The following is a 15,408-nucleotide window of genomic DNA, read 5'->3' on the forward strand; positions in this document are numbered from 1 at the left end:
CCCCTAGATGACCCAACTGGTAAGAGGCAGAGCTTGGAAAAAAAACTCAAAAAAGCCCTGTTTTCTTTGTTTTGTCTTTACCTATACACTTCAGGACAAAGGCATAAAAATGTCTCTGTGAGTCAGTCTTTTTCACTTTCTCTTATCAACATATCTTTTTAAACACATAAAATGTCACAGATTAAATCATGTTTACTAAGGCATATTAAAGAAAACTATTATAGCATACCCTTTTAAAACCAATCATTATTTACTGATGACATTCAATATATATACAATCATCCTAAACATTAAATTATAGGTCAGAATGATCCTAAGCATGGGTTATTTCAATTTTAAAAGTGTTTTGTTTTTGTCTGTTTTTTTAGAAAAAAGAAAGTCATCCTTTGGGTATATCTGCTCGGTAGGACAGTTTTCTTGACTGCAAAATATTGAAGATAAAATCATATCTAAGGTTCTCTGTAGCTCTAAAACAGCGCTTCTCACTTTCAACACACATTTTAGACCGGATGATTTTTCAGTGTGTGTAGGGGCTGTCCTTTGTATTACATGTTTAGCAGTGTCCTTGGCCTCTACCACTAACTGCCTGTAGTGGGTAGCTACCCCCTCAGTTGTGACAACCCAAAATGTATTCAGACATTATCAAATGTCCCCTGGGGGTCAAAATCATCCCTGGTTGCATGGCATGAGTTCTACAGCCCAAATATCTTTTTACTATTTCATGAAACACAGCCAATCTATAAGAGCACTTAACAGTTTAATGTCGCATTAGAACACAAACCATCTATACCTACCTTAAAATTTACAAATGAGGAAAAGTTAAAGTCATGATAACACTTATAAAATGTTTCACAGTTCCAAAGTTACCAACTGTGGAAGAAATAACAGTGTGTGAAGCTTAGGATTCTGAAACATAAGTTAATGGTGTTACATAAAAAAAAAAACCACAGCTGTTTATGTTTTGGCTCAAAAGTGCAATCTGTTGTTAGTTTTTTACTGTTCTACCACTAGTACAACAGCCCACAATATCATGCGGCAGAACACAAAATGCGGTGTTAAGATAAAAGAGATATGGCACACGAAGTGTAAAGACATTTGTGGGGAGTAAGTAAAATAGATGAAAGTATACTGGTGAAAACTTAAAGTGAACTTTGAAGAAGTTGGGCACAAAGAAACTGTGCATCTATGTCCATTTCAATTGATTTGGATGTTAATGGAAGTTCTCTTGTACCTTGGCGTATGCGCTTAGCTTTACTTTGTAATTCTGTTGCCAGTTTTGTATTTTTATGACTCCCCATCAGCGTTTTAACAAGTCAGGCAGAGGATTGCCACCATCTTAACCCAGAATATCCCTCTTCACTTCTGTTTGGCTTCCATCTTTTTATGTCATCATGTTGGGAATTTATATAGACCCATTTCCTTTGTTAAACTGTGTGTATTTAGAAGGTTTATATATATGGTATTTGTTGATGCAAGAAAGGCCATTCAATCCTCAGTGGGCATTTATGCACTCTGTTTATATCTTGAATGACTAACCTGGCCTTTAATATTCTGCATTTCATAGTTCTCAATGCTTTTTGGCTTAATTCAGTAACATTCTCTTTAACCTATTATCTATAGATAGGCACTTTGTTTAACCATATAATACATTCTTTCCTTGATGAGAAAATATAAGGCATTTATTGCTGCCTATTTTTATAATTATCTAAATTTCCATAGGAAACTCTTACTAATTTTATGAGCAGAAAATAAATTTTAAAAATAAAAGTTGAAACAGAAAAAGTCAAATCATCATATTAGAAAGAATAATTGGAAGAATCAGATAACATATGAGAAAAAAGGCTGGAAGCCTTTTTTAAGAACTATACCCTGGCCATATCTTTAAGCTTCTATGGTCTTATCAGGCCTTAGCTACATTATTTTAAATGATTGTGTTTGTCAACATTATGGTGGTTTCATGACCTTTTACGCATATTTAATTAGTCAATCTCTATACATAAAATAGTAGGTACCATCTCTGATTTAGAGATTGTTCAGATTCTCAGATTTCTTAGAGTTTCTGCCACAATTTTAAAACAGATTTTAGCATCAAGATTCAAACACTAACTACTCTAACAATATATATTTCTTTAAATTTATATTTTAAAATACTTAATCTAATTATTATCAACTTAGTCTGAATAAGTGTAATCATGTTAAAAGATCTACCATTCTAATTCTGGTTCTTCTATTTTTCTCTTGAAATATTAATTTTTATCATTTATAAAATACCCACTCTCTGACTTCACAGTATTGTTACTTGGATCTATAAGATAATGTACATCAAAGCACTTTATATATTACCTATCAGTATTACCCAGAGTGTGTCTAGTGCCTGTGGAAGATGAATAGAGGACATTAATAAGTTGGAGAGGCACTGGGTTAAACAAAATTAAATAAGTGTCTTTATCTATGAACGTGTACTGATGGAGTTTGAATGCTATTGTCCCCCCAGAACTCGTGTGGAAATCTGATCCCCAATGTGGCAGTGTTGGGAGCTGTTTGAGTCATGGGGGCGGATCCCTCATGAAAGGATTAATGCTCTCCCTTAGAGGGGGGGTAGTAAGTTCTCCCTCTACTAGTTCCCACAAGAGCTAGTTATTTACAGGACACTGGCACCTCTTCTCTCTCTCTCTTGCTTCCTCTCGCCATGTGATCTACTTGTACCCGCCAGCTTCCTGCCACCTTCCATCACGAGTAGAAGCAGACTGAGACCTGCGCCAGATGCAACTGGTCCCAGAATTGTAAGCCAAATAAACCTCTGTTCTTTATATATTACCCAGTCTCAGGTATTCTGTTATAGTAACATAAAATGGACTAATGTATGTACTATAAATTTCCAAATGGATAATATTAGATGCATGTTTACCAAACATCTGATAAAGAAAAAAATTTAAAGCATAAAGATAACAGTGATCTCATTTAATCCTTACAACCAACCTATTAGGCATGTATTTTTAAAGCATGCATTTAAAGCATTTATGTTTTACAAAAATTTTCATGGAAATACGACATGCATAGAGAAAAGTTCTTATTTTGCAAATTTAGTAGATGGGTTTTCAGAAGTTGACCACACCTTATGTATGTACCTAGATCAAAAAATAAGATATCTAGAAGCCCCTCCCCACCCCAACCCATTGCAGTTACTATCCACCCAGCTCAAAGGTAACCACTTTTCTGACACCTAGCACACAGACTAGTTTTGCCTAGGTTTTAAACTTAAATAGATAATATTTTTGTGTCTGGCTTCTTTCACTTTATATTATAAAGATTCTTCCTTATTTTTGCATGTATAAAGTAGCTACTATTGTATATGTTCCACTGTCTGAATGTACTACAATTTATCTATTCTACTGTTGATGGACATTTAGGTTGTTGCCAGTTTGGGGTTACTGAGAAGAATGCTACTATTATCATTCCTGTATACATCATTTGGCAATCATACATACACACACACACACACACACACACAAACACACACGTGTGTGTGCGCGCGCGCGCGCGTGTGTGTGTGTGTGTGTGTGTGTGTGTGTATGCATTTCTCTTGGGAATACACCTACGGAGTAAAATTGCAGGATCGTGAGGAATGAGAATGATTGGTTTTAATACATACTATCAGCTTTTAAAATGGTTGAACCAATTAACATTCCAGTTACTGAAACTCTGCATAGTGTTTTATTGATTTTAATGATTTTGGTGAGTGTGTTGTAGCCCTTAATTATGGTTTTAACTTTCATTTACTTGATGACCATAAGCGCGAATTCCTTTTCATATGTTTAGTGGCCATTTGGATATTCTCTTTTGAGAAGGTGCCTGATCAAATCTTTCTCAATTTTTTTCACATTGGATTGCCTGTCTGTTCCATATTGATTTGTAAGAATTCTTTATATATTTGGATCCATGTCCTTGTAAGACATATGTATTACAAGTATCTTCAACTCTGTGACTTGCCTTTTCACTTTCCTAATGGTACCCTCTGATGAAGAGAAGTTCCTAATTTTAATGTAGTCTAATGTAGTGTTTTTCCATTCATATTTACTGCTATAATTCATATGGAATTTATATTTAATATATGCAATGATTACCACAATTCATTTTTCCCATATACATATCTAATTAACCTAGCAGCATTTATTAAAAAGACCCTGCCCTGTCTTGCCTTCCACCATTGGATGGCACAGCACAAAGACCCTCACCAGATGTCAGCACCTTGATACTGGACTTCCCAGTCTCCAGAACTATGAGAAATATATTTCTTTTCTTTATTTTTACCCACAGGCTCTGTTATTCTGTTATAGACCCACAAAATGGACTAAGACAAAGTTATTCGATTCTATGATAAATATGAAAAACATAATAAATAAAAATTACTGCCTCATATACCTTACTCCACTAAATATATATTGGTCAAGTATTAAGGCCAAATTATAAGTTCCTTTTTAATATACATAAGATTACTCCCTTTGTCATTTTATTTATTTATTTATTTATTATTAAGTTCCTTTTTAATATACATAAGATTACTCCCTTTGTCATTTTATTTATTTATTTATTTATTTATTATTATTTTTTGTTTTGGTCTTTTTCCATGTCCGGCAACGGATCGCAACCCTCAGTGTTGCCCCCGTACCGGACCGGGACCGGCAACGGGATCGCAACCCTCGGTGTTGCCCCCGCGCCTCGCTCAGCCAGTGAGCGGGAACCGGTCTGTATGTGGGATCCGAACCCTCGGCGGGAGCGCCTCCGCGCTTCTCAAGTGGCGCACTAGCGCAGTGCGCCACCGGGCCGGCCCCCCTTTGTCATTTTATACAACGGAAAGAGGTCAACACTCTCATTATAGTTGTTTGCAAAAACACAAATCCTACATGGTTCTCTTTAGAAATACATATACATACAGGTTAAAATAAGAAGAAATCATCAACAAAGGATAGCTCTAATTTTCAAGCTATATCTTGAAATTTAAACACATCTATTATAAAGAAAACACATTTACTACTACCATTCTAATGGAAAATCACTGTTTCAAGTAATAATTCTCTAATAGTTTCCATTTCATTTTATAAAGCAAAGTTAATCTTCTCTTTTATTCCCAAAATATGAAAACCATTATTATGCAAATCAATTCATTAAAACAAAAATTTAAACCACAATTTCCTTTTTCAGTTTATGCTGACATTATGCATATAAAAAGTAGGAAGGGAAGTTTTCCTAAAATATACTAAAATGCAAAACAAGAGCTATATACTAATGGGTAAAGTTCTCCTACCCACTTCCTCAGTACTATAAACAGGTTAAATGCCTTGTGTATACTGCTTAATAACTGATATTTCAAATAATCCTAAAATTGTACCTACCTCTCTTTGACCAAGAATACACTCATACAATTATCTTTATAGAAGAAGATCCTGTATTTCTAAGACCTCTATGTTTTCTTCTTTCAATTGTAGTAATTTATTTAAATATAAGAAATACTTAGGTCTGTCCTGTTAACTCAGTTGGTTAGAGCACAGCCTTGTTTCATCAAAGTCATGGGTTTGGACCCCCAAACCAGACAGCCACAAAAAATAAATAAATAAATAAAAAAGAAGAAGAAAAATTTATGTATTTATAAAATATAAGGCAGTGAAGAATTTGAAATGAAAATAATCTCTGTAAATTTCTTGGTTATAGGTTTAAATTTCATCATTCTATAACTTTTGATTAAGGTGCTGATAAGCTAAAATAAATAAATTTGAAAATTAGATGCATGTATAAGGGAAAAGTTTATTCCTTTTAAAAATACAGAAAATTCTATTTTCTTAATATGTTCCTCTGTGCCATCAGAGTACCTTTCATCAAAGGGCCATGCCAATCTTTTCCTGCAAAATAGTAACATAAAAATGTGAAGGAGGATAAAAAAGTGTTCTAAATCAATAAAGAAAACTTCTCTTTAATCTTCACCTGAAATGTCAATGCTCCTGTCACATTAGGGTTACTAACTGATTATGCTGATTCTATTATTCTTCTGACTAATGACAAAAAAATTTTGAAAGGATAATTAAGATAATCCAACTAAAGAAACAAAAATCTCCTAGTATGAGTCCATTATAATTATTTAATAAAATATTTATTGAGGACCAGTTATATGCGAGTTGTACAGACGAAAAACAACTTAGAGAAACTCCCTATGTTTAAGGATTTGACCAACATGGGATTAAAAAAACATTAAAAATTATACACAAAAACAGCATATGATACCTAAATGGATTAACTACATGTTCATAAAAATGTAAAAGGAAAAAGGGAGAACTTCCATGTAATCAAGAAGAAATACATCTCAGAGGGATGGCAGAATAGGTGAGATTTGAACAAAGAGTATGATTTGATAGAAGTAGAGGACATTCTAGAAATGGAAGTAGCAAAATAAAGCATATATTAAGGGAACAAGGAACAGTACCAATAGGCTAACACTTGAGTTTCTTTGCAAAGTAGTAGAAGTACAAGGGTAGACAGGAAAATTACAACAAGGAAATGGGGAGCCCTTTAAGATTTCCAACTTAACTGGTAACTCAGCTCCGCACATATATATATATTATAACTATAATCAATATAGGAATTAGGAATATTCATCTAGTGACCTAAAATATTCATCTGTGTGGCCTAGTGCCTGATATGTATTCAGTAATCAATAGATGGCATCCGTTGTTGTTTTTGTTGTTGTTACTATCAGCAAATCTTCTTTGGAGCTTATTTCAGGAAACCACATGTAAGGGGTGCTTATGAATTAACAAAGTGGTGGGTAGAATAGTAAGAAGATAGAGATTACAATGACATATTAAAACATTTCATAAGAATGCTGATTTTTCATATATAACTATAAATAATAAAGTAATATTTTAATGTGTTTTTAACAGAGGAATATTCTTTTATAAGAATATTACAAGGTAGTAATAAAAAATAGGTGAGATTTCTTAAATTTACACTTTTAGGTATCATTAACACAACAGTGATTAAACCTTTGCATCAGGTCCTTCTCTATGTAATAGGAATGTATCAGTGACAAAAACAGACGAAATACATACTCTCAGCTTATATCTTATTGGGGTCATGACAAAAGGCAGATGAACAAAAATAAAATAAGCAAATTATATAGCATTTTATACAGTGATTAAGAACTATGGGGAAAAATAAAATAGGAAAACGAGAGAGAGAATCCGGGGATTGGGGAAGACAATAATAGGACAGAGTAGTTGGGAAAGGTCTCATTGAGAAGACCGCATTTGTGTGAGGACTTAAAGGTAAGGAAATAATTTATTGCTCTGTAATTACTTCCAATTATTTTTCTTTGTAATAACTTGATTTTGAATACTGAAGAAATTTTGAAATTACTAAATAATGACAGATTTCACAATCATATAAACACAACAAAAATCATGTCTGATTTACTATGGCAGCTGATGATCCAAAGAGTCTGACTTTGACTTTATATATTTGCCATCTATAGGAGAAATCTGAAAATGTTTACAAAAATATGAGACCAAATTGATTATTATGTAGTATTAATGACTGCAACTCTGATAATTTGCAATTAGTCTCTAAAACCTCACTGGGCAATCAAGGAACTTCTGTAGGGATACTTATGAAATATTTACGTAGAAAATGAAATATGTTGAGCACTTCATTTCAAAAGAATCTAACAGCAGATAAAAAGAATAGGATGGGGCCGGCCCGGTGGCGCACTGCTACAGTGCACCACTTGGGAGCGCGGCAGCACTCCCGCCGAGGGTTCGGATCCCACATACAGACCGGCTGCTCACTGGCTGAGCGAGGTGCGGGCGCAACACCGAGGGTTGCGATCCCGTTGCCGGTCCCGGTCCGGTACGGGCGCGACACTGAGGGTTGCGATCTGTTGCCAGTCACAAAAAAAGGCAAAAAAGGCAAAAAAAAAAAGAATAGGATGGAGGGCCGACCCTGTGGCTCACTTGGGAGAGTGCGGTACTGGGAGTGCAGAGGCGCTGGGAGCACCACCACCGCGGGTTCAGATCCTATATAGGAATGGCCAGTGCGCTCACTGGCTGAGCGCAGTGCAGGCGACACCATGCCAAGGGTTACGATCCCCTTACTGGTCACAAAAAAAAAAAGAATAGGATGGGATAACAAATTAAATAAAACTTCATAAATTGATAATTAATAATGTCTGGTGAAGGGTACATTAAGGTGTCATTATATTATTCTCTCAAAATCAGTTATTTTCCAAAAGAAAAAGAGAAAAAAGCACATTTTCAAGCTATTATTAATCTTCACCAACCTAATCCTAAGCCTCAAGGAGAATATTTTGCTATGTTGATCTATTACAATATTTCCTACCCACCAAAAAGAAAGGGAAGGCAAAAAACCAATTTATGTGAATTCAGAGGCAGTTAATACTGTGAACTCTGCTGATAGAGTCTGGACATGTTGTCCTGTTGGAAAATCCAGGGTTAGAATCTGTCCCAGCGTGGGCAATGCCTCTATAGAAAAATATGCTCCTCTACTAGGGCTCCCTGAAGTCAGCCCAGCTATAATCCACCACCTGCATTACTCGCTTCTGTAATCTTGCTAGCATACTTGCTTAGGTCACGTGAATTCTGAGAAGCTGAAACCAGCAGCTGTCTGCTTAAGATATATGTTAAGAAACTGAAACTTAAGGGGTCCGCCTATAAAAGGCCCTGCAAGACTTGTGTTTGGGGCCCAGAATTTCAAGGCTTTAGCTTGTCTGTGGCCCACTGGCGCAATAAACTTCCGACTCTGCAACTCTCTGAGTGTTTGCCACTTTCTTGCCAAATCCATTCCATAACAGTCCCCCCAAAACTCATGTGGAAATCTGATCCCCAATGTGGCAGTGCTGAAAGCTGTTTGAGTCATGGGGGCAGATCCCTCATGAATGGATTAGTGCTCTCCCTGGGGGGAGAGAGTAGCGAGTGAATTCTCAGTCTATTAGTTCCCACCAAGAGCTGGTTGTTTACAGGAACCTGGCACCTCTTTTGTCTCTCTCTCTTGCCATATGATTTGCTTGTACCCACCAGATGCCTGCCACTTTACGCCATGAGTAGAAGCAGCCTGAGGCCTGCGCCAGAAGCAGCTGTCACAGAATCATGAGCCAAATAAACCTCTTTTCTTTATAAATTACCCAGTCTCAGGTATTCTGTTATAGTAACACAAAAACAGACTAATATAGCTACTAAATTAACAAAACAGAATTCTACCTTTAATTTTGTGGCATACAGTTCCTCACATTTTAGTAAAATGAAGGCCAATGTTCTTAAAAATGTTTTAAGTAATCTCTTTGAAGTAAATTAAATTTACTATGATGGAACTCTGGCTACAAACTATTCCTGTTTCCTCTTGTGGTATTACACATTACTGTCACAGCAGTATTATATAAAGTTGAGAAAATAGTTTATAATTTATGCATGTACATTTAATGTAGCAGATATGCTAATTTTTTAAAAAACCTACACTAAAGCAGTCCTTACCCTGAAAAAAACAGTAATATATTGTGTGTGCATGTATACACAAGGGTATTTCAAAAGAGTTCATGGAAAGATTCACATTATCTATTATTTCTATTTTTCCACGAACTTTTTGAAGTAGCTTCATACATACATATATGCAGTTGTACATATATGTGACAGTAAATAAGAAGAGAAAAGAATACATATACTCATTTGCAAATAGAATCCTTTCTTACTAGACACTAAACATAATTTCCAATCCTTATATTAAGGAGGATTAAAGTTCAGAATATTGATACTTGGAAAATGCACTTACCACTTGTCCATTGTGTGGATTCTTATGAGCATATGGAGGGCCACGGATATGATTCCACATCTGGCCAGAAGTCATAGCAAAGACTATACACTGAAAAACAGGGTACAATATGTAACACAGAAAATACCAGAATACTGAAATTTTTAAAAATAGTGGTCATTATGAAACTACCTTTTAAAAATCATATATCAGATTGCCCATTAAAGTTTTTTTCACTTACTAACTATGGGACTTTAAAATTGGGATACCAACTCTGTTGAAGAGATACATTAATGATTAAATTGGATATGTGAAGCATCTGGAATGATGACATTCTAATATTCTGTGCTAACCTGAGCCAGTCAAAAGCACAGATGAGACACTTGATGTTTAGAGATAGTTTAAAGGACATGATAATCACCTTCGAGATCCTCTAAATTTCATTCTTTCATTAGTTTGGATCACCAAAAGCCTACATTTCTTGGGTTGCAAAACTTAGATCCCCACAAGTACTTAAACTTAGCTTTAAGCAAAGTGTAAGTTTAAGTACATTCAGATGTTTAGAGATGAAAGAAATCACAAAAAGATAAAGCCAGGAATAACTCACAGAGGTTATATTCATGCCTTCTGGATACATCAGAAAAAGCTCTTTGAGTATTTGGAAAATAAATTTTGAGGATCCGAGGCAATACAAGAAGGGTGGGAGAGAGAGAATATGAATCAGAAATCACAGTTCCATGTATAAGCATGGTTTGTGTAAGCATGTGAATCAGAAGTCACAGTTCCGTGTTTATGTGATTACATCATGTAATATTTTAAAATTTATGAACTGGAACACCTTTAGACACAAATGTGTTCTTCAGGCTAAAATAGTACCCAGAACTTCCTACTGTCCTATAACTTGCCCAATCATATCTTATTTCAGCTGCCTGGCTCTGGTACATACTTGTAGCAACAAAGATTAATGGCAAGAATGAGCAATACATGATTGGGGGTCTAAACATTGTAGGTTTGCACAATTTTTAAAAGTGAAAAGAGAATACAAAGGGGGAAACCCAGGATATGGCAAATTATGAAGGATACTTAAACCCAGAGAATAAATTGGGATTCCGTTCTATACCTGCTTGGGAGCCAATGTATTTCAACAGAAAATGACAATGATGTAACAGGTTTAGAGAGGTTAATCTGAATGTTCTTCCCACTTTCTTGAGAATAACACTGACATTAACTCAGTCTTCTTAAAAGCCAGATTAATTTATATAGATTTAACCTAGGTTGAGATATTTTCCGAAAGTCAGGATTTTACAAAATATTTGCACTTAAACTTAGAAGATATACTTAAATGTTAGACCCAGAGTGTACAGAATGGCTAACCATCTAAAAAAATCACTTAAAATTTTGAAATTCTTATGTGATAAAAATAAATTATATATTTAATTCATAGGAGTATCATTTCATTGAATTTACAGAGTAAATTGTTAATAGTTTATGCTATAGACATAATATTAATAGTGTTCTGGGCAGACTATATTTTAAAATCCAGGAAAAGATATATCTAGCAAGTAAACACATTTATAGTATAAACAGTGACCTTTTTGTTTTTAAGACACACAATAATACTAGAGTTCTATATTGGAGACTGATGTATAAATACACATGGTGTATTTCATGGCAGTGACAAGAACTGGTGTATTAATCCTTTTAAGCTGTGGGAACTTTAAGTTAGTCAATGTTGTGTACTTAAAACTATGCATGATATGCAACATAAGCTCAATAACATTATTCACTATTATTCCAAAAACCTCCACAATTTGCTCCCACACTCCTAAACAGCACCATGTCCCACCACTCCTGAACTGGCACCGTATGCTCCATTCATGCTACTCTTCTTGCTTCCCCTACAACCATGATAGAAATGCCTACAACATCTTGCTGATGCTGTGTCAACACAGTCAATGTCTCTATACTCACTACCCAAGGGTTAACTCAAGACTTATGTATGGTTCTCCATGAAACCCTTCTAGTTTATTAATATGACAATTATTTACTGAGCACCTACTGTACACTAACTATTTTACTGGACATTGGATATAATAACAATAAGACAAAGACAGTGTCTGTCCTCAGCTAGAAATCTTGAATAAGTGACATGTGCTCTGATCATAAAAAATAACTAGGTATCTCATATTTATTCATTCAACATTTATTTACTGAGAGCCTACTACTATACGCTCAAGAACTATCTTAGAAGCCAGGGATAAAGCAATGAACAAAAATATGAGTAGGAAAACTATCCTTATGGTGTTTGTGTATATATATATATATACACACACACACACACATAAATATAATTTTTTTTTAAAATTGTGACACAGTTGATTGTACATATCTGTGGGGTACAGAGTTGAGTATCAATACCTGTGTGCAATATGTGATGCTCAAATCAGGATAATAAGTATGGTCAACATTATATAGTGTCATCATTTTTATTTTTCATGTCTCCTTACCAATTCTTCTCTTACCTCCCCTCCCCCACCCCTTTCCCACCTCTGGTAACCTCAATTCTGTTCTCTCCCTTTGAAAGCTCAACATATTATTGTGATTGTAGTATCTTTCTCTCTTTCTTTTTTAGCTCCCACTTATGAGTGAGAACATGTGATATTTCTCTTTCTGTGCCTGGCTTATTTCACTTAATTTTCTCTAAGTTCATCTATGTTGCTGTGAATGGCAGAATTTCATTCTTTTTTATGGCAGAATAGTATACTCTGTATTCCATTCTGTACATATATACCACATTTTCCTTATACAGTCATCGAACAATGGACATTTGGTTGGTTCCAACTCTTGGCTACTATAAATAAATATGGGGGTGCAGGTATCGCTTCAATAAGATGATCTCCATTCCTCTGGGTATATACCCAGCAGTGGAATTGCTGGATCATATGACAGATCTATCTGCAGCTGTTTAAGGAAAGTCTATACTTTTTTCCATAATGGCAGCACTAACTTACAGTCCTACCAACAGTCTAGCAGGGCTCCCCTTTCTCCACATTCTTGCCAGCATTTCTTATTCTCTGTCTTCTTATAGCCAGTCTAACTGGGGTGAAATAACTCAGTGTGGTTTTTATTTGCATTTTCCTGATGCTTAGTGATGTTGAGCATTTTTTCATGTGTCTGTTGACCATTTATACATATATCTTCCTCTGAGAAATGCCTATTCAGTTCCTTTGCCCATTTTTTAGTCAGGTTATTTGTTTCTTTAATCTTAAGTTGTTTGAGTTCCTTGTATATGCTGGATATTAATCATGTCAGATGCATAACTTGCAAATATTTTCTACCATTCTGTAGGGTGTCTTTTTGCTCTGTTAATTTTTTCTTTTGCTGTGCAAAAGCTTTTTAGTTTGATATAATCCCATTCGTTTATTTTTCCTTTTTTTGCCTGTGCTTCTGGGATCATATTCATAAAGGCTTTGCTAGTCCTACTTCCTGAAGTGTTTCCCCTATGTTTTCTTTTAGGATTTTTTAAAGTTTTATAGGTCTTATATTTAAGTCTTTAATTGATTTTAAATTGATTTTGGTATATAGTGACAGATACAGGTCTAGTTTCACTTCCATACATATGGATGCCCAGTTTCCTCAGCACCATTTATTGAAGAGGCAGTCTTTTCCCAGTGTATGTTCTTGGTGCCCTTGTCAAAGTGGTAAGTATGTGGGTTGATTTCTGGGTTGTCTATTCTGTTCCATTGGTTTGAGTGTCTATTTTTATGTCAGTCCCATGCTGTTTTGGTTACTATAGCTTTGTAGTATACCTTCAAGTCAGGTAGTATTATGCCTCCAGCTTTATTTTTTTTGCTTGAGATTTGAATATCTTTAGCTATTCAGGATCTTTTCTTGTTCCGCATAAATGTTAGGATTGTTTTTCCTATTTCTGTGAAGAATGTCATTGGTATTTTGACGGTGACTGTATTGAATCTGTGTAACACTTTGGGTATTATGGACATTTTCACAATATTAATTCTTTAAATCTAAGAGCATGGAATATATTTCCATCATTTTGTGTCCTCTAATTTCTTTCAACAGTGATTTGTAGTTCTCATTGTAGAGATTGGTGACTACTGCAAATGGGCTAGCTTTCTTGATTTCTTTTTCTGCTAGTTCACTGTTAAAGTATAACAGCACTACTGATTTTTGAGTGTAGGTTTTGTATCCTGCAACTTTACTGAAATTATTTATCAACCATAATAGTGTTTTTGTAGAGTCCTTAGGCTTTTCTATGTACAGGATCATGTGATCTGCAAACAGGGACAATCTGATATTACCTTTTCCAATCTGTATGCCCTTTCTTTCTTTCTCTTGCCTGATTGCTCTGGCTAGTACTTCCAATACTATGTTAAATAGGAGTGGTGAGAGTGGGCATCTTTGTCTTGTTCCTGTCCTTAAGGATGGATGATACTGCAGTAGGTTTGTCATATATGGCTTTTATTGTGCTGAGATACTTTCCTCCCATCTTATTTGCTGAGAGTCTTTACCATGAAGGGATGTTATATTTTGTCAAATACTTTTTCTGCATCTATTGAGAAAATCCTATGGTTTTTGTCCTTCATTTTGTTTATGTGGTATGTCCCACTTATTGACTGGCATATGTTGAACTATCCTTGCCTTCCTGGAATGAATCCCACCTGATCACTGTGTATAATTTTTTGATGTGTTGCTATATTCTGATTGCTAATATTGAGGACTTTTGCACCTATGTTCATCAATGATGTTGGCCTACAGTTTTCTTTTTTTGTTTTATCTTTGTGTGGTTTTGGTATCAGGGTGATGCTGGCCTAATGGATTGAGTTTGGGAAAATGAGCTCTGTTTCAATTTTTTCGAATAGTATGAAGAGAATTGGTGTTGATTCCTCTTTAAAGGTTTCGTAGACTTCAGCAGTAAAGCCATCCAGTCCTGGGCTTTTCTTTGTTTGGAGACTGCTGATTACTGATTCCATCTCATTGCTTGTTATTGGTCTGTTCAGGTTTGTCATCTTCTTGGTTCAGTCTTGGTAGTTTGTATGTGTCCAGAAATCTATCCATTTCCTCCAGGTTTTCAAATTTGCTGGAATATAGCTGTTTACAATAATCTCTAATGATTCTTTGTATTTCTGTGGAATGGTTGTAATATCTCCTTTTCATTTCTAATTCTTGTTATCTGGGTCTATTTTATTCTCTTTTTAGTTAACCTATCTAATGTTACGTTCTCAGTGTCTTTTCCTTTCTCCTCCCCTTCAGGAATGGCCATGAGTTGGATATCTGTGGCTTAAATGTGTCTGCTATCTCTCTTAGATTTTCTTCATTTTTTAAAATTCTTTTTTTAATCTGCCTGAGTTATTTTGAACTGTCTTTAAGATCAAAAATTCTTTCTACTGCTTGCTCTAGCCTGCTGCTTAAGCTCTCAGTTGTGTTTATTATTTTGTTGACTGACCCCTTCAATTCCATGAGTTCTGCTACTTTCTTTTTTAAAGTATTAATTTCTCTGTAAATTTCCTCCTTCATATCCTGGATAGTTTTGCTCAGTTCACTGTGTCATCTAATTGTGTCTTCTTGTATCTCACTGAGTTC

General features: G+C 35.1%; 1 protein-coding gene across 1 annotated transcript in view; it reads right to left on the bottom strand.

Moving 5' to 3' along the window:
- The window catches only part of TUSC3 (tumor suppressor candidate 3), a 313,374-nt gene that overhangs the window by 74,524 nt on the left and 223,442 nt on the right, over positions 1-15,408 (bottom strand). Inside the window, exon 8 of the mRNA XM_008574162.1 lies at positions 9,829-9,918. Within this exon, the coding sequence (XP_008572384.1) occupies positions 9,829-9,918 (90 nt within the window). The remainder of the gene's footprint in view (positions 1-9,828; positions 9,919-15,408) is intronic.

Source organism: Galeopterus variegatus, unplaced genomic scaffold (assembly GCF_000696425.1).
Source record: "Galeopterus variegatus unplaced genomic scaffold, G_variegatus-3.0.2 Scaffold1004, whole genome shotgun sequence".
NCBI lineage: Eukaryota > Metazoa > Chordata > Mammalia > Dermoptera > Cynocephalidae > Galeopterus > Galeopterus variegatus.